At 41.9% G+C, this 23,277-nt stretch overlaps 2 protein-coding genes across 9 annotated transcripts in view; one reads left to right on the forward strand and one right to left on the reverse strand.

The window, feature by feature from the left end:
• Positions 1–15,567, forward strand: part of Rcbtb1 (RCC1 and BTB domain containing protein 1) — a 43,087-nt gene extending 27,520 nt beyond the window's left edge. For 6 of the 7 annotated variants that reach the window (XM_075950161.1, XM_075950160.1, XM_075950164.1 and 3 more), the window contains 4 exons: positions 234–360; positions 4,809–4,960; positions 5,590–5,720; positions 13,313–15,567. In XM_075950161.1, coding sequence (XP_075806276.1) covers positions 234–360; positions 4,809–4,960; positions 5,590–5,720; positions 13,313–13,453 — 551 coding nt within the window. In that variant the 3' untranslated portion in view covers positions 13,454–15,567. Of the gene's footprint in view, positions 1–233; positions 361–4,808; positions 4,961–5,589; positions 5,730–13,312 lie in introns of those variants that run through there. The other variant, XM_075950166.1, reaches the window with a different exon arrangement.
• Positions 15,568–17,529: 1,962 nt separating this feature from the next.
• The window catches only part of Setdb2 (SET domain bifurcated histone lysine methyltransferase 2), a 63,829-nt gene continuing 58,081 nt past the window's right edge, over positions 17,530–23,277 (reverse strand). For both annotated transcript variants that reach the window (XM_075949922.1, XM_075949921.1), the window contains 4 exons: positions 22,860–22,923; positions 22,156–22,287; positions 20,329–20,400; positions 17,530–18,194 (listed from right to left, as the gene is read on the reverse strand). In XM_075949922.1, coding sequence (XP_075806037.1) covers positions 18,013–18,194; positions 20,329–20,400; positions 22,156–22,287; positions 22,860–22,923 — 450 coding nt within the window. In that variant the 3' untranslated portion in view covers positions 17,530–18,012. The remainder of the gene's footprint in view (positions 18,195–20,328; positions 20,401–22,155; positions 22,288–22,859; positions 22,924–23,277) is intronic.

Genomic DNA, 23,277 nt, shown 5'->3' on the forward strand with positions numbered 1-23,277 from the left:
ATGTTTAATTATATTTGAAGACTGTTATTTGGTTTTCCCAGATACTCATCTTGTTTCATTTGTAGTTTATAGATCAGTTACCTTAATACTGTGAGTTTGATTTGTTAAATGACTCATGAGCTTTATTGACCAGAAATAGAGTGGAATTAGGTACCGTAATTATCTTTTGAAAGCCTCTCATGCCTGATTCTGTCTCCTGAGCTTTGTATTAATGGTATGTCTGTTGCCTTCAGAGCATGAAGACTTTTCAACAGTTGCAGATTCACTGAAGAAAGAATTTGATAGTCCAGAAACTGCTGATCTGAAGTTTCGAATTGATGGGAAATATATTCATGTCCATAAAGCTGTTTTAAAAATCAGGTATTTTTGCATGAGTTTAGAGCCATCAGTAACTTTACCTCCCTTTTGTTATTTCTGTTTGTTATTACACTGCAGAATAGACACTAAAAAAAAATTTGTTATCACAGTACAAAGAAGTTTGACAATTTAGTATTTTGGGCAGATAGTTATCAGCTCTACTTGTTATCAAAGACTGTCTTTTGCTTGTATTCATGCAACTTTTTTGGGACATATAACTATGTTTTTTTCTGTCATTTAGTTTTCTGTAGTACTAGAAATTATAGCCAGTACTTGCGCATACTAGGCAAATACCCCTGATTGGTAAGTGGAGACTGCTTGTTCATTTCCTGGCCACCCAGACCCAAATAATCACACAGAAATTATATTAATTACAGCACGGCTTGGCCAATGACTCAGGCGTATTTCTAGCTAGCTCTTACATTGTGAATTAATTAATCTGTGTATTGCCATGAGGCTGTGTCTTACCAGAAAGGTTCCACTTTGGCAGCTACATGGCCTCTCTGTGATTTCGCCTACTTTCTCTATTTATCTCTGTTCGGATTTCCTGCCTGGCTTTGCTTTGTTAAGCCATTGGCAGAAACAGCTTTACTTATCAACCAATAAAAGCAACACATATTCAGAAGGACATCCCACATCACTAATTCTTAAGTTGTTTTTCAGATTACAGATTTGGCTGGGGCTATAGCTCAATAGTAGAGCACTTGTCTAGCATGGGTTTGATTCCCCAACATTCAAAATAAATGAACTAATAAATTAATTGCAGCTCTAGTAGATACTCAATTTTGTTTGCATATTAAATTTGTGAGTAAATCTCAGTATATATTCTCTTCTACTATTAAAGATTAAATTTTTCCAAACAGAAAAAAATAGGCATGTTTTCACCTATGACTCTGTGGTCAATGTGGCTGTGTGTGTCTTTCTCATAGCTTTTCTAACCTGTTACATCCATTCTGCATTGCTTAGAAATATTTTTTAACCCCTCAAAGTAACTATCACTGAATATGGTTTTTTTTTTTAGAACTCTGAGTAAATATTGTGTATTTCTGTACCATACCTCACTCTGCCACTAAGCTACATCCCCAGTCCTCATTGTATTGTTTAAAATGTATTTCTGTATACATAAAACCTAAAGCAAATGATTCAAACACTTAGTTAGGATGGAGACTGGTGGAGACAGTGCTGTTATACTCCTGGCTCTCTGTCTAATCGATACTTTTTGTAGTGATAGGGAGCGGCTGGGCTGCGTTCCCAACACCCCAAGCCGCCTGCCCGGCTAGCTTATGCCCTGAAATAATTACACACAAACTGTATTCATTTAAACACTGCTTGGCCCATTCTCTTCTAGGCTAATTCTCACACCTGGACTAGCCCATTTCTAATCATCTGTGTAGCGCCCCTAGGTGCGCTTACCGGGAAGATTCTAGCCTAAGTCCATCCTGGGTCGGAGCTGGGGTATGGTGTGCGTCTTCCCTGGAGCAGGTAGCATGGCGTCTCTCTGAAGGCGTCTGCTCCGGAGAGGAGAGCTGCGGAGTCTGACCTCACTTCCTCTTCCTCCCAGCCTTCCCTTCTGTTTACTCCACCCACCTAAGGGTGGGCCTATCAAATGGGCCTAGCAGTTTCTTTATTGCTTAAACAATGAAATCAACAGATTGATATATGACACTCCCACATCACTTCCCCTTTTTCTGTTTAAACAAAAAAAGGAAGGCTTTAACCTTAACATAGCAAAATTACATATAACAAAACAGTTATCAAGTAAAAGTTACATCAGAAACATTTATACATATAACAAAATTGACCGTAAATCTCTATCAATAAAGCAAAATCTATACTAATGCAAATTATTCATATCTATATCATATCCCCCTTTAAATGTAAAAGAACATTTATAAACTATATTTGGGAACATGGGCGCAGTTTTTTCTCTCCAAACTGCTTCCTGCTGAATGGGGGCGTCGTTAATCAGATTATTTAGGGTGTAACCTGTGTGCCAGGTTTATCTCAGTTGGCAGTTGAGCAAAGCAATTTTCTGAAGATGTTCACAGCAACCCTTCAGGAGGACGTGGTCCATCATACCAAATCGGAATAGAAGAAATCCATAGAGTCTCATCCTCTGTGAAAACAAAAGAAGACTCTCTCCAAAGCATCATATCCTTAGACCCAAATTCTGAAATCGTAATACCCTTATATCCATTCTGGTTTAGCTTGGCAGCCCAGGTAATGAAATGTCTCTCTGTACTTAGCTCCTTCACAGTCAAAAATTTTAAAGAAAACACAATGTACAAAATCCAGACTCTCTGTGAATTTTCCATCTTTACGCGGCTTATTTTTATTTATATCTATAACTATCTGTACTCTGTCTCTTTAAAGACTTTACTTTTACTTTTTTCTTTTTAAACCATTAACTTTATTCTCCATATTCTTTTTCTTCTCTCTCCCAAGCCTACGTACATTCATCCAACAGTGTTACTCATTTAGTGGTCTGAATCTGTCCTATTGTGAATCTGCAATTTTTTACTATCCAGGAGCACTTTTGATTTGCGCCTTTAAATCACTAGGCGCTTAAGAATCTAAGCTGCGACATTTCTAGATTAACTTTTTGCTTTTTGAGTGTATATCTTTGACCTGTAGACCAGGCTGTCTTTGAACTCTCAGAGATCCGCCTGTCTCTGCCTCCCAGGCATTGGGATTAAAGGTGTTTGCTCCTACACCTTGAACTCAGAGATCTGTTCGTCTCTGCCTTCTAGGCACTGGGATTAAAGGCGTGTGCTACCACACCTTGAAGTTTACTTGAGGTTTACTTTAAGAATTTTAACTTTTAGTCTGCATATATTTTTAACACACAGTAAACCATTCAGAAATTTTCTCTGTCTTTGAATCTCTCTTTACTGTATATCTCTCTTTTTCTGACGACAAGAGCCTTTAATTTGCCAAGCAATATCAGTAGGACTAAAGGCGTGGCTTTGCCAGCTAGATCCAGTCCATTCCTTAGCTTTCCAGCCTCATGGTGGAAATACAGGCTGCAGCCATGTTTATAGCCACAACTGGCATTTCAAGGTACCTGCCAGCCAGAGAGCTACAACAGACAACACTCAAAATCTCTCTCGGTAGCCGGCCCTCCTGCCTCAAACAGTCAGAGTTTGCCCTGGCAGGATGGCCCAGAAAGCCGGCATTTTTAAACGGCACAGCTTTTTTTCCTGCTACGGCTGAAAACCGAAAAGCATGCGTTCAGCTTTTCGTCAACACCATTTAAGTGTTTTGTGGCAGGACCTCTTAATGAGCTGCAGGGTTTGCAGCTAAAGCTGAGTCAGGAAGCCTCTTGGGGCTACCAGGTAGGAGCGGCACTCAGCACTTTAATTCTGAGACTGAGCGTGCAGCACAGAAATTCTTTTCATCCAAGTTACATCCAAATCTGACACGCAGAGCACTGTGCAGTCTGAAAACACGTCTCTGTATGGCGGCAGGAATCCGCCATGCTCTTCCGCCTGCCTAAGCCTGATTCTGCCTTCTTCCCAGGAGCAGGCGGGGAGCTCTGAGTCATCAAACGGTCTCAGAGCACTCTCCTTCCGATCCCAAGTGGGAACACAAACATAAAGCCAGAGTTTGCACTGGCAGCACAGCCCCAGGAAGCCGCGCTTTAAAATAACGCAGCTTTTTTTTCTGCTGCTCTTGCTGAATCAGGAAATCTCTCTACAGCACGCCACCAACAAACAGCAAAAATCTGTGTTAAACTCTCTCCATTATTTTTAAGCCTTCTCAGGTTTTTTAAGTGGGTTTAGTTAGCCACACGTCTGGGCGTCATTTGTAGTGATAGGGAGCGGCTGGGCTGCGTTCCCAACACCCCAAGCCGCCTGCCCGGCTAGCTTATGCCCTGAAATAATTACACACAAACTGTATTCATTTAAACACTGCTTGGCCCATTCTCTTCTAGGCTAATTCTCACACCTGGACTAGCCCATTTCTAATCATCTGTGTAGCGCCCCTAGGTGCGCTTACCGGGAAGATTCTAGCCTAAGTCCATCCTGGGTCGGAGCTGGGGTATGGTGTGCGTCTTCCCTGGAGCAGGTAGCATGGCGTCTCTCTGAAGGCGTCTGCTCCGGAGAGGAGAGCTGCGGAGTCTGACCTCACTTCCTCTTCCTCCCAGCCTTCCCTTCTGTTTACTCCACCCACCTAAGGGTGGGCCTATCAAATGGGCCTAGCAGTTTCTTTATTGCTTAAACAATGAAATCAACAGATTGATATATGACACTCCCACATCAACTTTTAAATGGTAATATCAAGATGAGAGTGATTTTAGCAACATTGCACATAAAAGTTCTTGCATAACAAATACTTTTGGTGCTAATAGTGAATGATCCCAGCTTGTGCCAGCCCAGAGGAAAAGGATACCTGTAATACCTTTTACTTGCTTTCAACCCTTTCATTGGTATGGTTTGCTTTTGTTGTAGGTGTGAGCACTTCCGATCCATGTTCCAGTCCTATTGGAATGAGGACATGAAGGAGGTGATAGAGATAGACCAGTTTTCTTACCCAGTGTACCGTGCCTTTCTCCAGTACCTCTACACAGACACAGTTGATCTGCCACCTGAGGATGCCATAGGTACTGCATAGGGCCTGACCAGGCCATGTGCCCGAGACTTTGTCCTAGTCTTAGAGCAGTGATATATAGTTAATTACAGGTATATTGACTTTTGTATACTTAAAAATAATATTTGCCAGGTGGTGGTGAAACATGCCTTTAATCCCAGCACTTGGGAGGCAGAGGCAGGTGAATCTCCGTGAGTTCGAGACCAGCCTGGTCTACAAGAACTGGTTTCAGGACAGGCCCCAAAGCTACAGAGAACCCCTGTCTCGAAAACCAAAAATAATGTCTAAAGTAAACATCTCTAAACTGCTGCTCTTGTTTAAAGTTATAGACATACTTTGTAACTGTAGACTTATTTAAAATATGAAAGTGTAAGTTTCTACTGCATTTAACCTTTTGTAAACAAAATAAGGAAGAGACTCCCTTTTTTATTCTGTGTACTATGGAAGAAATTGTATACAGTAATTAATTACAGGACAGGTAGATTTTGGGAGATATGAGGAATGAAATAAAAAGATAAAAAGATATTTACTCACCTTCAGAATAGTGTTTGCTAAGAAATCGCTCTCACGAACTGAACATGGCATGTTACCAGCTGCCGTGGGTGCTGTGAGCTGGCGTGACCCAGTGCTTCTGCCTTTTAGGTCTTCTGGACCTGGCAACGTCATACTGTGAAAACAGACTGAAGAGACTCTGTCAGCACATCATCAAGCAAGGCATCACTGTGGAGAACGCATTTTCCTTATTCTCTGCTGCAGTCAGATATGACGCAGAGGTAACATAGAAGTGCCCCAGCTCCCTCCCTACCAGCCCACCTCCCTTTCTCCTCTGACACGGAGCGTGGCTAGCTTCGCCTCTCTTAGTGACTCGGCGACAAAGCCTCAGATGAACTCGGCCTTGCTTCTTACATCTCTGTTCACTGTTTCAGCATCAGCTGTGTTTCTGTTTCTGCTTTTAACTGATTGCCTGAAGGCTGCACAGTGGGAGTGTAGAGTGCTGGACTCCCTGGACTGGCAGACAGCATGCTTTAGTTCCATCCTCTGATGTCAGTGCATCTGTGTTTCTCAAGGCCACTTTGCTAAAGTTCACCTCTCAGAAGCCCAGGATACTGTTTGCTTTACATCTGTGTGCCTGCAATTCCGTCACTGTCGTGTAGCTCAATCATTCTTGTGTAAAGAGCTTACTGTGTATTCCCTCTTTTTTTAAAAAAAAAAAAAAATTTTTGTGTGTGAACATGTCTGGAGACTAAAGGACAACTTTCAGGAGTCAGTTCTCCTCTTCCACCCTTGCATACACTCCAAGTCAGTTCTTAGGCTTACGCAGAAAGTGTCTTTACCCACTGAGCCATCTCAGTAGTCCCTACTTTGTTCTATACTAGTTGAATGTCAAATCTGGGTTTCTCAGATTTCTAGAGTCTGATGAGTGCTGTTCTGTAGTATGTATGTAGTTGAACAGAGCCACAAATCATGAGCAGACGCTGCACCTGATTCACCCATGCTGCAGCTCCTGGCACAAGCAGGGAGGCGTGGCTGATGCTCTTGAATTGTGAAGAGAGTGCCACAAAGGGGTGCAGCAGAGATAGTTAATGAACTCATAGCTGACCTGCTTAGTTTTATACAGATCCATAAAAAATAGCAGGTCCAAAATGGCTAGCTTTGCTAAGTACACCATAAGCCTCTCTTTTGGAGGTATTTTGTCATTTGACCCGACAGTCAGTCTCTGCTAGCTGGAAATTTATTAAAGATACATATTGTGGCTTTTGAGGTATAACAGAGGATAAACTTCCTATCTATCTGTCACACTTAGGGATTGAGTTGACCATTATGCCTTTTATTTTCAAAGCATATCCTATTTTTGCTTGAGGTTCTTTTATGATAAATATTTCAGAAGGTCAAGTGTAGCTGACTCTGGAGCCTGAGGACAAATGGAAAGATGATCAGAGTTAACTGTATCGAATGGAAAATGGAGGTGTGGTTTGTTTTCTTCCCTTGCTGTCACACCTTGAGCCTGTCTGTTACTAGTGCTGTCTCTAATTTAGCCTTCATTGCCACATAACAATGTAACTTTAAATTGGGTTGATGGTGTTTCTGTCCATTGGGGATTGACTCCAGACTGCTTGTGTGTCTCCACACTTCTCCATGCTCTGTGCGCAGTCTGTTGATGACAACGGTCACAACAACCTGACGAGAGGCTCGCAGCTTAGACCCTCTTACTGGAAATTTGTTCCCCACTTTGACCTAAAATCTACCTTTAAAAGTTTACAGGATAGGGCCAGGCACACACCTTTAGTCCCAGAATTTAAAAGATAGAAACAGGAGGATCTCTGAGAGCTTAAGGCAGCCTGTTCTGTGTAGTGAATTGCAGTTCAGCCAGGGCTACAGAGAGAAACCCTATCTCAAAAAAACAAAAGAAAGCGGGGGGGGGGGGGGGACTTGTTTCTACTCATGTACTGGCTTTTTGGGAGCTTTCTAGGCCTGGATGGTGGGGGGGGCTTGAACTTCCTACAGGGCAGGATTCTCTGCCCTCTCTTAAGGAAGGAGGGTGAGTGGGGGAGCGGGAGGGGAATGAGAAGAGGGGAGGAAGTGTAAATTATTGAATGAAAAAAAAAACTCTTCCTTTAGAGAGACTACAAATAAATGTGATTACTTGGAGTTTATCACCAAGTAGACAGAGTCAGCACTCAAAGGGATATGTTGAATCAAATAATTGGACATGTTTGAAATACCAAAAATTAATATTGAGTGAACAAATGTTTAAAGCACTTCAGTACAAAGGGGCACTTTTGTAAACAAGTGTTCATGATAGCAGACACACCTTAAGTTCCACAGACATGACATACTGAGTGTGGAAATAGAGTAGAACATTACGGTACACTAGGACTTCGATACTGAGCTATCTGATGAACGGGTATACTTGCACATTTTATTTCCTTAGTATCATGGAGTGTAGTCAGTGACCATAATGTTGGGTGTTCAGATCAAACCCATTACATACCTTGTAGAATGTGTGGCGGGTCGCTTCCCGCCACCTGGCTAGCTTTACCCAAAATAATTACACGGAAACTGTATTCTTTTATATATTGCCTGGCCCATTATCTGTAGCCTCTTATTGGGTAATTCTCACATCTTGATTAACCTATTTCTAATAATATGCGTAGCATCACGAGGTGGGAAGGATTCTAGCCTTTTTCCGTCTAGGGTTGGAGAATCATGGCGACTGCCTCACTGCCTTCTTCCTAGCATTCTGTTCTGTTTACTCCGCCTACCTAATTTTCTGTCCTATTAAAGGGCCAAGGCAGTTTCTTTATTAACCAATGAAAGTAACACATAGACAGATGACCCTCCTCCATCATTTCCCCTTTTTCTGTTTAAACAAAAAAGAAAGGCTTTCATTTTAACATAGTAAAATTACATATAACAAAACAGTTATCAAGCAAAAATTACAGTTACAATATTTATATCTATTTTATCTTTTATCATAGCTAAGGAAAACTATAACTGACCATTCTTCAACTCCTTCAAAGACTCCAGAAGGATATAATATTACCTAAGCAAACAAGAAATAATCAAATTCCAAACTCTAGAAATGATAGAGACATCTTGCTGCCTGGACAGTCACCCAAAGTTCTTCTGTATGGTTGGGGCATCCATCTTCGGCCTTCAGGCCCATAGTATCCAGCAGACATTTCCATGAAGCAGGAAAATTCAAAGACAGTTCAGTCACTTTCTACTGTGTCCTGCAGAATGTCTCGCAGACTCTTTCAGGAATCAGGAACCGCTAAAGACCATCTCACCTATAGGCAAGTTCAGCAGTCCTCTCTCTGTAGGTTCTTTGTGTCCAGTTTATGCAACAGTCCAGGCAAGAGCAGTTTCTTGCCCAAATGGCTATCAAACTCCTTAAGGATCCTCTTGGATGCCCATCTTCCTCTTGAAGTAGATTGGTGCTGCCAGGAGCAGACGTGTCTCATTGTCATGAAAAGCCCTAATTTATTAAAACATTAAATGCCATATTCTGTAGTCTTTGAAAGATATGAAGAATGCCTATCTAACTGAAATATATCTCTAGATATCTAGAAAATCTAACATGACTACAAGCTTGACTATTATTGATGATTATCCATTAACAACCTATATTTCCTAGTTATACATTACATTTTTAAATGAACTACACAATCACAATACCTTAATATCAGAAATACATACACCTATAACAAAATTGACCTTAAAATTTATACCAATGCAAATTATTCATATCTATATCATATTCCCCTTTAAATGTAAAAGATCATTTATAAACAATATTTGGGAATATGGGCGCAGTTATTTCTCTCCAAACTGCTTCAAGCTGAATGGGGTGCTGTTAATCAGATCGTTTAGGGTGTAACATGTGTGTCAGGTTTATCTCAGTTGGCAGTTGAGGGAAGTAATTTTTTGAGGGTGTTCACAGCAACCTTTCAGGAGGGCGTGGTCTATCATACCATATCGGGATAGAAGCAATCCACAGGGTCTCATCCTCTGTGAAAACAAAAGAAACTGCCAAAGCATGATATCCTTAGATCCAAATTCTGAAGTCAAGATACCTTTAGAACATATAAGCAGGTTCATCAGCTTAGCAGCTCATACAATGAAATGTCTATTTGTATTTAGCTCCTTCACAGTCAAAAATTTTAAAGAAAACACAATAATACACAGAATCCAGGCTCTCTGTGAATTTCCTATTTTTATGTGGCTTATTTTTACTCTATCACTTTATTCTGTCTCTTGAAGACTATACCCCTTTTTTTAAGGCATTAACTTTATTCTCTATATTCTTTTACTTCTCTCTCCCAAGCCTACATACACTCATCCAACATTGTGACCCATATATAGGTCTTCTATGTCTGAATCTGTAATTTTTTACTATCCAGGAGCATTTCTTAAAATGTTAAGCACTTCTTAAAAACTTAAGTTGTGCCGTGTAGAGGTAATATGATACCGCCTATTTCCTGCCCAGTCTAAACCTTAACTGCACTGTTATTATGGTAGTTATGAAAGTTCCTGCCTGAGATCAGCACAGTTCAGTGTGGAGCAGCCGCTCCTGCCTCAGATCCATTTGGTGCCCCTGAGCTGCTCACAATTTCAGGCACACAGAAAGTCCACACTGGAGCCGCACTCGGCAGTTTAATTCTGAGACTGAGTGTGCAGCACAGAACCTCTTTTCATCCAAGTTACAGCCAAATCTGACACACAGAGCACTGCGCAGCCTGCAAACATCTCTCTGTATGGCGGCAGAAATCCACCATGCAATCTCCTGCCTGACCAAGTCTGATTCCGCCGTCTACCCAGGCTGGGAGTGCAGGCATGGTCTCAGAGTACTTTCTTTCCAATCCCAAGCAGGAACACAAACATCCAGTCCCATAAAAGCCATTGAAATACTTTAAGGCCGGAGTTCCCACTGGTGGCACAGCCCCAGGAAGCTGTGTTTTAAAATGACCGGCTTTTTTTTTTCTGCCGCTATTGCAGAAACAGGAAATCTCTCTACGGCATGTCCTAGCAAACAGCAAAAAGCTGTGTTAAACTCTTTCTCCCTTCTTTTAAAGCCCTCTCAGGTTTTTAAGTGGATTTAGTCCATCACGTTGGAGTGCCAAATGTAGAATGTGTGGCGGGTTGCTTCCCGCCCTCCAGCTAGCTTTACCCAAAATAATTACACAGAAACTATTCTTTTAAACACTGCCTGGCCCATTAGTTTCAGTCTCTTATTGGCTAATTCTCACATCTTGCTTTAACCCATATTTAGTAATCTGTGTAGCACCACAAGGTGGTGGCTTACCAGGAAAGATCCTAACCTGCGTCTGTCTCGGAGAGGAGAATCATGGCGACTGCCTCAGGCGTCTGCCTCACTGCCTTCTACCCAGCATCCTGTTCTGTCTTCCTCGCCTACCTATGTTCTGACCTATCAGACTAAGCAGTTTTCTTTATTAATTAACCAATGAAACAACAGATAGATATAAGACCCACCTACATCAATACCTTAGGTGATAGGAAGTGACTGAGACTGGTAATCAACAGTGAAAACTGATTTTAGAAGCCTAACTTTGGGGTAGCAGCTGCCTTTGGGTCATGGCTGGTGCTCAGGAGATGAAGGCTACCTGCTGCTCAGTTACAGTGACTGACTCCTCCATGTGCTCTTTGAGGGAAACGTGAAGTTAATGTACAAAAGAAGTGCAGGCTTAATAATTGTACCTAGAAAAGCAAGGCCATGTGGAAGTCTTAGGGTGTGCACTGTCAGACTTGATGTGTTCTACAGTGCACTGGGAGGAGTCACGGTCCTCCAGCACGGAGCCATGAGGAGCTGAAGCACTGCCTCCATGTAGCAGTTAAGTGCTGCAGGAGGACACGTGTTTAAACACCGAGGGAAACGCCAGCTGAGGGGCCTTTCAAGGAAGGGGCAGAGTTTGACTACACTGTGGAAGTCTTGGGCTGCAAGAATTCTGCTAATTGCTGTTTTAGCATCTTAAACAGAATGTTAGGGCTCCAGCCCAATATTTTAAGAAATTGGTAGAAAGGAAAAGCAATTTGGTTTTCAGATTGTGTAATGATTGGAATGATTTCAGCATAAAAGATTTGAACCAAGAGCCTGTAAGATGGCTTAGTGAGTAAAGGTACCTGCCACCATCCCCAGCAGGGATCCAACTCAGCTGGAACCACTCATGTAGAAGGAGAGAGCCAACTCCTAAAGTCCTCTGAGTTCCATGCCTGTACTCCTCCCCCAGGTACTTTTTTTTTATTTTGGAATATTTTTTCAAAGTAGTCATTTACAAGTGTGTTGTTGCTCCCTGCTAACTACAGTAAGTGTGGTGCTGAACCTGCCTGGAGCCACTTTGTAATTTCTCCACAGATTTATACATCTTAGTTCCTGGTACAAAGACTCTCAGTTTTGTATTCTCTCCTCTTCCCTGTCCATGAAGCTTAAGAGTCCTTAGTTTATTATGCATGAATTTTTTTTCACCTGCTGATTAAATGCCTCTTCATCTACTTTGATTTTGTTGTGAACACCTTTTTTAATCTGCTGGTAAAAAGGGCCCCCTTTTTAAAAAAAAATGTTTTATATTTGAAGCATAGCAGTTTCTGATGGTTGGTTTCTAGTTGTGTAAAGGCTGTGGTCTTGTATCTAGTTGCATTTTCAATGTCCAGGTCATTGAAGAGAAGGTGAGGTTGACCTCGTCACATCAGAAGCAAACTGACTTATGTATCCAGGGTTGATGAGATGGCTCAGTGGGTTAGGGTGCCAAGCTTGACAACATAAGTTCAATCCCCAGGACACAAGTGGTAGAAAAGGAGAACCAGCTCCTGCAAATTATTCTCTGACTTCCGCTTGCTTACCTTGGTTTGCCTGTGCTACTCTCCACCACAAATAAAGAAATTAAAATCCAAGGAAGAAAGAAACATAAATCTAGCCAGGTGTGGTGGGACCCACCTATAAGCTCCCAACTTGAAGAGGATGAGGCAGGAGAATTGTGAGTTTTTGTCAGGGTCAGCCTGGTCTACATAGTGAGACCTTGTCTTTAAAATTATTTATAAACCACACAAAAACAAACAAAAAATAAAAACAAAACCTGGATCCAGAGATATGCTGATGTTGTAAATGCCCTTTGAGTTGTCTGGGAAGTAAATCTTGGGCAGCAGCTCTTTATATCCATACCAGTTTCTGTAATGAGTGTGTGTTTGGACTTCCTGCTTACTGGGGGCTTTCGGGGATGAGTGAGTGTGACACCATATCTATATGATGCTTTACTGATTAATGTTGGCTATTGGTGACTTGATTCATCTGCCTGAGAACTCTAGTCTGTATAAATACACTTGTCTGGGCTTGAGGGAACTTACTAATAGCATGCTGGAAGACATATTAGTGGGGGCTATAAAGATAAATTCATATTTATTAGACCATGAAAATAAAGTTTTGGAGATTTTCTTTTTAAATATAATTTTAGGTAGACCATAAATTTTCATCTGTTTCCTAAAACCTGTTCTTTAAACTAGCCCATATTTTGTTTTCTTAAATGTAACAAAATATGTATGGACTAAAGTGGCATTGGGCTTTGTACAGTGTCTTGAGATACTTGTGCCAGGTGACAGGCATGGAAGGCCGCCGATGATTTTGCTTGTGTGTCACACTTGGGTTACAGAAACCATGCTTTCCCTCTGGTGAGCGGATGGCAGGCGGTTTTCTGACGAGATGCAGTCCTGCTTGCCTCGTGGGAGCTATCTGGTCTCAAGTATCTCTTCTGGGATGGGTGAGAGAATTGGGATGGGGGGATTTTCAGAGAAACAGTTCACGGTTAATAAACAAAGGCCTCTTCCTGTTCTTATTTTTGTTGTGTATGTCCAGGATTTAGAAGAATTCTGCTTTAAGTTTTGCATCAATCATTTGACAGACGTTACACAGACTGCGGCATTTTGGCAAATGGATGGCCCCCTGCTAAAGGAGTTCATTGCTAAAGCCAGTAAATGTGGAGCCTTTAAGAACTGAAACCCAAGGCTGCTGGGCTGGGTGTGAGTGGGTGATGTGAGACTGCAGGTAAAACCCGCCAGGTCTCTTTTGTCACATCAGAGACAGTAGGAGTATATGAAGGATGCTTTTCATGAGCCTGTTTTTCACAGCTCTTTTTTCTGGATATGTGTACTTGAAATGGGATTTCCTTACATTTGGCTGAATGCTCTGAAAGGATGAAAGCTTAGTTGCTTTTGATTTTTTAATTTTGATGAGAGGATCTTTTGAACTGGGACTAAGGATGCTGGTGAGATGTTCCTGGACCTTTGGCGACACGCCTATTCACACTGCATGTGGAGGACAAGCCCTGCCATTGCTCCTGAGTGCTGCTCGCTGTCACCACCTTCCCTGTGGGGCACCCGACTGTGGGAGGCTCTCAAGAAATACTGTCGAATATGCATCAGACCCACATAAACAGTCAAGAAGTGTTGAGGTTTGCTGAGATTCTCTTAAGATGTGGGCACCTCAGGCTGGAAAGATGGCTCAGCAGGTAAAGACTGTTATGACTAAGCCTGATGACTTAAGTCCCCAGGACCCTCATGCCGGAGAGAGCAAACTTTAAAAGTTGTCCTCTGATCGCTCTACATGCACCGTGACTACACACATGCACACAATAAAAAAGTGTAATAAAAATTAAAAGATTAGGTACCGAAAGAGTAATGGCTAGAACTACTTGTGAGACACGATAAAAGAAGCTTTGTTTGGTAAAGGAGAATGGTTTAGAACTCCTAATTCTGGACTTAGCCTGACACACTCACTCTCAGCAGTGTTTCATTAGGTTGCATTTGAGAGTGCAGTACACACTACCCCTCAGCCTCACCCTGTAAACACACACATTCTCTGTATCTGATCTTTTGTGACTTGACATGACTGTTAAAACCACCTTTCTTACAGGACTCAGAATGGTCACTTTGTGCCGGGGAGTCTGGGCCACATTCCATCACAAATTTATTTGAAACTTCACCTTCCCATTTTGTGTTTTTCTTGCTTTACTTGTGTTAGGAATACTTTTTGGCTTATTTTAGCCTTGAAATAGGGTTCCCAAAGTCATAGTTTTCCTAAAAAGACCATTTAAAAAGACTTTGTCTTTCAGTCTGGTTATGAATGTTACTGGGGTGTAGAATGTTGTTGTCCCAGCTTTGCCCATTGAGCCATTGTCTGCTCTCTGCTCCATGAACTCCTTTATGTGTGTGTGTTCCCTTAGTGTGTTCGGTTTCCTGCTTACAGAGGACCTTCTGGCCTTAGGCTGCGTTAGAGCCAATTAACAGGGAGGAAATGCTGCGGGCGCTGTGCAGCAGTGCTTTAAGTCGGATGTGTCGGGCGGAGCGCTGAGGGGCGGAGCGCTGAGGGGCGGAGCGCTGAGGGGCGGAGCGCTGAGGGGCGGAGCGCTGAGGGGCGGAGCGCTGAGGGGCGGAGCGCTGAGGGAGGCACCAAAGGCAGGAGTTGTTGACAGGCCAGACACATGCCAACCCAGAACCCAACGTCCCCTTTTCTTGATCGTGTCACACGTGACTGTTGCCTGGTGTATTGGTAAGTCAGAATTGGCTCTTCAGTGACAGTTTCCTTCCTGGGATGACGAGTGCACATTGATACAATTTGCTGGAATAGGCCATCTGAATAACCACAGTTCTCTAGACTTGGAGTCCCAAGGTGGTAACGTTAATATGTTTACTATTCTTACTTGAAAACCTCTCCACAGAAAAGCACAAACTACAGCTATAAATCCATATCCATAGATAATTCACCTGGCAAGAACCTACTGAGTTCTGACAGCTGTAGACACACTTCTCAGCTTACTGGGGGCTTGAGTGTATGGCAGTGAAAGAGCAAGTCCTTTCAGAAGGGTTGGAGGATTTTTTTTAATGCAATCTTTTTATTTTTCTATTTGGTTTTGTTTTTAATCATAGAAAACAAAAATTATTCTTGAAACTAATGTACTCTTCTGATGCAATAATGGAAGCCAGAGAAGTCACAGTTTCTTAAAATAGTCTAAACTGTATCCTTAAACTTACTGGAACAATGTTTGATACTCAAGTATTTAGGATGCATTTGTGTAATTTCTTGAATGACATAATAAATAATCTCTTAAGGCAGGCCGTGTACAGTTGTGGTTGTTTTCTCCCTTTAAAGTAGAGTAGTATATACATCCTGGAAAAGGGAGGAACTTGTTATTTTGGTACAACATGGATTAATTTGTGGACTTAAGTGAAAAAGAAAAAAGTCAAGTCACAAAAAGACAATTATGTGTTCCTAGAGGTGGAAAGAGTGGTTGTCGGGCTGGGAGAGGGAGCTCTTACATGGGTACTTTCTGTTCTACAAGAGGAAGATGTTTTGGATGAATGATAATTTTTGACTACATTTAATGTTACTGAACTATATTTTTTCTCACATACAGGATTTGAGTCTCACAGCTGTATGAATTAAGCACAGATTATTTTTACAGTTAGCAAAGCTTCATAGACAAAGAAGTTGATAATCTTAAAAGGGTTGAAATGGTAAATTTTGTTACATATATCACAATTTTAGTAAACCATATTAGAATAAAAATAAGATACCACTATGAATGTGTCGACTACTTCTCAACTACCCCAACCCAAAGATTTTATTTTTGTTAAAAGAGTATAGTTGAATTATCAGAGTGGGAAATGCATTTGAATTGGAAGTACTTAAAGATGAAAAGTAGTAGCCGCTGTCCCTGTTATACATGGCAGTTATTAGGGCAAAGTGGAGATTGGGTTAACAATCAATGATATAATAGGATATTTGTAAAGTTTTTGGTTTTTGGGGTTTTTTTTTGTTTGTTTGTTTGTTTGTTTTTGGTTTTTCCAGACATGGTTTCTCTGTGGCTTTGGAGCCCGTCCTGGAACTAGCTCTGTAGACCAGGCTGGTCTCGAACTCACAGAGATCCACCTGCCTCTGCCTCCTAAGTGCTGGGATTAAAGGCGTGTGCCACTATCACCCGGCTTGTAAAGTTTTTTAAAGCTAATTTTGTACACAGGGAGTATGCATGTCATAGCACTCTTGTGGAGATCAGAGGGCATCTGTGGAAGTCAGTTCTGCTGTGTGGGTTCCTGGAATTAAACTCGGGTCATCGAGCTTGGAGGTGAGTGCTGAGCCATCTCACCGTCTTTTTTTTTTTTTAAATAATGGAAACAAATGGAGTTGACCCAACAATTGTTCAGAAGTTGGTTTGTGTAGAATGGGGGTTGTTTTTAGCTCATCTATAAAACAGTTTATGTGCCTCCCCCTAGGTTTACAAAATTCATCATTGAATAAGGGAATGTGTGTGCAGTCCCTAATGTTACTTCCCACAGTGCCATCTTCTGTACCCTGGGCTTCCATACATTTTCTTATATAGAAATAATGGCTGGGATTATTTGGCTCATTTTCCAGTAGTAAAAGAGCCAGGCTTATTTGATCAGTTTGCCCAATATGTGCAAACAATATGAACCCAAACAACTGGTGCTTCCTTGTGCCATACAATTTACTGTGATTAACAAATTAAAGTTGAATTGTAAGGCAGAAGGGGAAACTTTAATATAAAAATTCCAAGCTCATTCTGACGGGTGGTCATATTGCAGTCATTCCAGTTCACCCTTCATGAAGTGACATTGGAAACCACAGTATTGCACCAGGAATGATTCCAGACTCGACACCATGCTGGAGACACGGCTCAGTCCCGTACTGGTTTGTTGGTAGCATTAATGTAGACCTGAGAGGATCATGGTAGGAAATGAGAAATGTGAATGGGAAGGAGTCAAGGGTCAAGAGTGATGTGGGCATACAGATCTGAATTGCTTATTGTTAGGAAGGGAAAAGTCTTCATTTTTCCCATTCCATATTCCTAATGGTGCTCTTATTCAGAGAGCCAAGTTTCAAATGTTGGTGCTTGTCTTGAAGACAACACATGCCCTTGTAATAATAACTGTGACCAAAAAGACACTTCTAAAAAGACTGACGAAGACCCATAAAATCATTAAAACAGCAGTGCATTCTACAGTGTTACAGCTGAGGCTGCTGTGAACTGTATTAAATAAACCGTCCACTCTGTACAGTGTATTTTACAAACATTTATTGAGTACGCTAAGTCTTGGAAATGTAGAGAGCAGGAACCCAGGTTAACAGTAAGCAAGCCATGGGAATGAGTTTCTGCTCTGTTGTAATGGAGTTACTAATACTGAGAGGAGACTACTGTGAGACCTGGAGGGCCAGCAGAGGCAAGGAAGAGTTCTAAGATTTCACAGCAGGATGTGCAAAGGCTCTGGTATTGCTGCAGTTGACTGGGGTGAGTAGGGAAGGCATCAACCAATACATAAGACTTCCTTGTTCCTTGGCAAATACATGGGAAGATCTGTTCTCAGCTGATCCAGTTGACCTGAGGAACAGTTTTTACTAACAAGGAGAAAGGAGGACAAGTGAGATGACGAGAGGTGACAAGAAACACCCAGTCAGGTATAAAATAGCCATGAGCAGTAGCGGGTGATGGGGAGGGAAGACTTTGCATCTGTCACAGCCTGTCTTCTGAGCCTACTTGCGTTTCAGTCAGAGTCCTCGCATTCGAACAGGGAAGATGGCGAGACTCTTGAAGTAGAACTTGAGTGGTTCGGGTCTCCATTTTCTTGAAATGAGCACAAGGTTTGCTCTAAGTTCCCAAGTGCCTCCAGCTGCTGCTTCAGCTGCCTCTGCATTTCTTCTTGTTCACAAGCTTTACTCTTTATTGCTTTGAAAGGAAATAAAGTATCTTTAGTTTACGCACTAGTTTGATTAGAAATAATGTACTGTCTCTAATCTGAGTCAGTTCAGATATACACCCCATGGTAGTTAGTTGTTCCTCAAAGGAGAAGACCGTGGTACGAACAGAAACGGCTCCTCCCACGTCTTTGCTTCCTTTTGTGACTCAGGATGGAACCCTGATGTGGGAGTGTCATAGATCCGTTGCTTGTATTGGTTAATAAAGAAACTGCTTGGCCTGATAGGTTAGAACATAGGTGGGTGGAGTAAACAGAACAGAATGCTGGGAGGAAGAGGAAGTGAGGCAGACGCCATGCCTCTCCTCTCCAGGGCAGATGCGATGAAGCAAGCCGCCAGGTCAGACATGCTGAATCTTTCCCAGTAAGACTGGTGCTACACAGATTACTAAAAATGGGCTAGGCAAAATATGGGAGTTAGCCAAGAAGAGGCTAGAGCTAATGGGCCAAGCAGTGTTTAAAAGAATACAATTTGTGTGTTGTTATTTCGGGGCATAAGCTAGCCAGGCAGCCGGGAGACGGGTGGCAGAAATGCAGCCCACAGCTCCTTTCTACAGAACCCCAACGTGTATCACGTGAGTGTGCATTCCTTTACAGTAGAACACGGTTACACGCATCATTCGTCAGAGACTAGAGGATGTAGCTAGACTGCCAAGGAAACTCATTCGTGAGCACATCTCTGGCACTAAGGACATTGGTTACATCACAGCTGTGGGTGTGTTTAGGGAGGAAAAGGCTTTCCTATGGAAACCTCCCAGGGTCATTTTAGATAGCTCTAAAAGTTTCACAGCTGAAGCTTCGAATTCATTGTTGCCAGAGGGACCACACACCCGCAGTTAGCTTGAAATACTGGGTGAGATCAGCCAGGCCAGAAGGGCCTGTGTCAGGTGTTGGCCTTTCCCACAGGTTCTCGTGCAGTCCTGGTTAGGATCTTGAGGAAACCACATCATATGCTGTGTGACATGTGTCAGACATAGAACTTTCATACCAATTGGCAAGGCCATTACCAAAGGAAACACAGCTCGTTGAAGACTCTTTTGAACTATTCTTATTAGCAGACATGCTCAAGCAACTTTTAAAGTAATTTTTCTGCTGACTAAAAATGAATATTTCAGAATTCGAATAGGAATGAGTAACAGAAAAGCAAAATGAGAGAGGCTGTGAGTATTGAGGTGACTTGGGCAGAAAAACCTGCTGTCTTATCATTATGTCTGATAGGCGCACCTGTAGAAAAGACCAGTCTAGGGCAGTGTGTTATGCAGTAACGAGATGAGCTATTCTTACCAATCCTGTGGGAATCTGGCCCTCACCCAGTCCATAGGTGCAGCACACAGAGGTATTTAGTACTGAGGGGGGGGGCATAATAAATGCGTGGTTGTTAGGTTTTTCAGACACAGTTTCACTGTGTAGCCTAGGCTGGCAATCCTCCTACCTCACTCACCCTTTCAACTGCTGGAATTACAGGTGTGGACCACAACACCAAGCTACCTACATCACCTTTTTTTAATAAAGAAAACACAAAAACAAAACAATATTCTTGCTTTTTTTTTCCCCTGATGAATTTTAGGATTCCAGTACTCGCTGCTTCAGGAGATGAGCTCTGAAGGTAAACCTTAGGAAAAGAAATGACATTTCTTTAAGTGCAAGGGAGGCACACTGCAGAGTGGGTCACTGTTGCCTCTGTCTTGCTCCCGAGGGCAGAGAGGTTGCAGGATGTCTCTCTGCCTGTCTATACATGGCTTAAAATACTCTGCAATTTTAGAGTCAAAAGCATGTTGTGTTCCTGCCTTATAGTCAGTTTTTCTGGTTACAGAAGCATGTGCGTATCTCCCTAGAAAGCAGAAGTGTATGTAATCCTACAAATCACTGCTGTTTCTAGGGTGTGGTCTTTCTATCATCTGTGTGGTTGTGTGTGTGTGTGTGTGTATAACTACGGTTTTTTGCATGTATTTCTTCTCTGTGTGTCATGCTGTTTTTGTAATGGGCTCTTTTCATTAGATAAAAACTGTCTTAGAAGTCATGATTATTGTTTGGTCACCTGTCATTTTGATCTGAATCATAAATGTCTCTCAATCAACACTGTCCATCATTTTATAAATCACCTACCTTTTTGGAATTTTATTAATGTGTCTTCAAACACTCCACAGTCAAATAGTAAAGTTTCAATGTCTTCATAGTCTAGAGGGAGAAACAACTTCCTATGTTAATTTTATTGTGACTAAATCCCACGGGGAGAGACGAGAACATAGCCCCATAAGGAAGAGTAAGCAGAGGAGGAGTGCAGCACAGTGCAGAGCCGTCAGGGAACCCATGAGAAGCATCAGCTCAGCATCTCTGTGCAGCTGGAACTTCTGGGGGGAAATGCCCATGTTTCAGGGAACCCCCAGCTGATTATGAGGCACCCACAAATTTGAGAGTTCTTGGCCTTCAGAATGTAAGCATTATGTAAGCATTATTGAGCTCTTGGAAATGTTTAGCTGTAGTTTATCTCTTGGTTTTATCATAAATTGTTTTTAAGTAAGTCCAGATTTTACATTGTCACAGTATGAAATATCCAGATTCCCCTAACAAGGAACTCTAAAGCTTTTAGCTCATTCTGTAGGTTATAAGAGGTCACAGTAACTATATACCTGCACGCTGTAAGTGGACCTTTTGATTCCTTAGGAACTCATTAAGAAAGAAACTTCTGTTACAGAGTTGATCTAAAGAACTACTCCATGACCTGCCACGATGCTCAGCAGGTAGGGGTGCTTGCTACCACCTGGTGACTTAAGTTCAGTCTCCAGAACCCACACGGTGGAAGTAGAACCAGCTCCGACAGCTTGTTCTCTAACCTCCACGTGTGTCCTGTGTCAGGTGCACAATACGATTTTTTAAAGATTTATTTTGTGTGTGTGTGCACGTGCACACGCACACATATACATGGGTGTAGGTATCCTCAGGGTCCATAAGAGTGTCAGATCCCCAGGAGCTTGAGGTATAGGCAATTTTAGGCTGACAGACATGGTGCTGGGAACTGAACCCAGATCCTCTGCAAAAATAGTATGTGTTCTTCACGGAGCTGTCTTTCCAGTCCCTGTAGTAATTTTTTTTTTTTTAATTTTCGAGGCAGGCTTTCTCTGTAGCTTTTTTTGGTTCCGGTCCTGGAACCTGCTCTTGTAGACCAGGCTGGTCTTGAACTCACAGAGATCCGCCTGCCTCTGCCTCCCGAGTGCTGGGATTAAAGGCGTGCGCCACCACCGCCCGGCCCTGTAATAATTTTTTAAACCCTTCATTTATTAAGGAATAGAATTTGAGGCACATCAAAATTGGAGGCTGCTTCCCAGCACCCATGATGGGTAGCTTACAACTGTCTACAACTCTGGCTTCAGGGTATCAGACAGTTTTGAACTCTATGGGCACTTGTACCCCCATGTTCATACCCCCACACACATATAAACATAATTAAAACATATTTTAAAAAGTATACTTTAAAACATCAACTATAGCAGCGACAACACAACCAGCTGCAATGACTCTGGGAGCCTCTGAGGAACAGCTTTTCGGGCTTTCATGCAGTTTTCTCGTCACTAAAGTATCTGACTTTTCATGACTTGTGGACAGTAGATAGGGCAATAACTTGATTTTTTTAGATGTAGTTTTTATGCGTATGAGTGTTTTTGTCTGCATGTACATATGTGTACCATGTGCATGCAGTGACCCTGAAGGATAAAAGAGGGTGTTGGGTTTCCCCCAAACTGGAGTTACTGTTGTGAGCCACCATGTAGACGCTAGGAACTGATCTTGGGTCTGCTGCAAGAATAGTAAGTGCTCTTCACTGAGTAATCTCTCCAGCCCACAATGAGTGTTCTTAAAGAATGGGGTAAAGAAGGGAAGGGAAAAGCTTGGAAAGAAAATGTTTACATTTTCATTTACATTTAAACAATTCAGTACCTGATTCTGAAGCGGTCTCATTCAGGAGCTTTTCTTGAATTGAATCAAGTTTTTCTAGCATCCCTTCAAATAATTCATTAAGAAGTCCCGCTTCCTTGCATTTCTTAATAAAAGGAACTTTGACAGTTGCATCTAAGAACAAAGAACGCATCATTAGCAGGAAATGGTCTTAGGGCAGCTGTTCGTGCTATATGGTGATTCCTCTATACTTTACCAGTTGATGGGTGAGTAAATTGTCTGATTTTTCGTACTTCAAATAGTAAATGGCACAAAAAAATGAAAACTTTTCTCTACTTATAGTAATATTTGGAATACATGTGATTTTGTAAAATTTAGCTTCAAGTGCTTGTGGTAACAGCCCTCATTTTTGTGGCAGATACTGTGTTATAAGGACATCCCCTTCTCAGAGATCAGAGGCCACCTGTCACCTGAGTGGTAGCACACCACTGAATTCTGACCTCAGGCAAACCTGCCTTCCTTTTTAATTGTGCCTCAGACTGAGAAGTAGGCCATTCCAACTCAAATAATCTCATGTGCAGGGCTCTAATAGAGTGCATAGTAGTGATAAAAACAAAGACATGCCAGGTACCAGAGTCCAGAAGAATAAAGACAAAAGTCTAACACCAGCATTAGAATAAATGGGCCAACATTTTTATAAGTATTTGGAGGCCACCATGTTGGTACAACTGTCACTGAAAACAAACCTTTGTGGTCGAGGGCCTCTTCTGTCATGCGTTTCTTGAATCTACTAAACTTCATGTTTGTTGGCTAGAAGAGAAAACCAGATTATGCTCACACTTCATGTTGGCCTTGAATACCACATAAAAATGTTTTGCTATATAATTAATTGTATTAATTAAATGTAACAAAAGATCTGTATTAGGCAAACTTTTTGTTTGTTTTGTTTAGTCTTGGCAAACTCCAGGATCCAAATGGCACTCTCAAATAGATAAAACCTATGGGGTATGCTGGCTGGGGCCGGGAAAACAACGCCTGAATGAACAATAAGAAGGAAGGGTTGCTATCTTGTACTAACTTAGTTTATATGAACTGATAGAAATACTGTTTCAATGGGCTGGAGAGATGGCTCAGTGGTTAAGAGCATTGCATGCTCTTCCAAAG

The sequence above is a fragment of the Microtus pennsylvanicus genome, chromosome 15, assembly GCF_037038515.1.
Source record: "Microtus pennsylvanicus isolate mMicPen1 chromosome 15, mMicPen1.hap1, whole genome shotgun sequence".
Lineage (NCBI taxonomy): Eukaryota > Metazoa > Chordata > Mammalia > Rodentia > Cricetidae > Microtus > Microtus pennsylvanicus.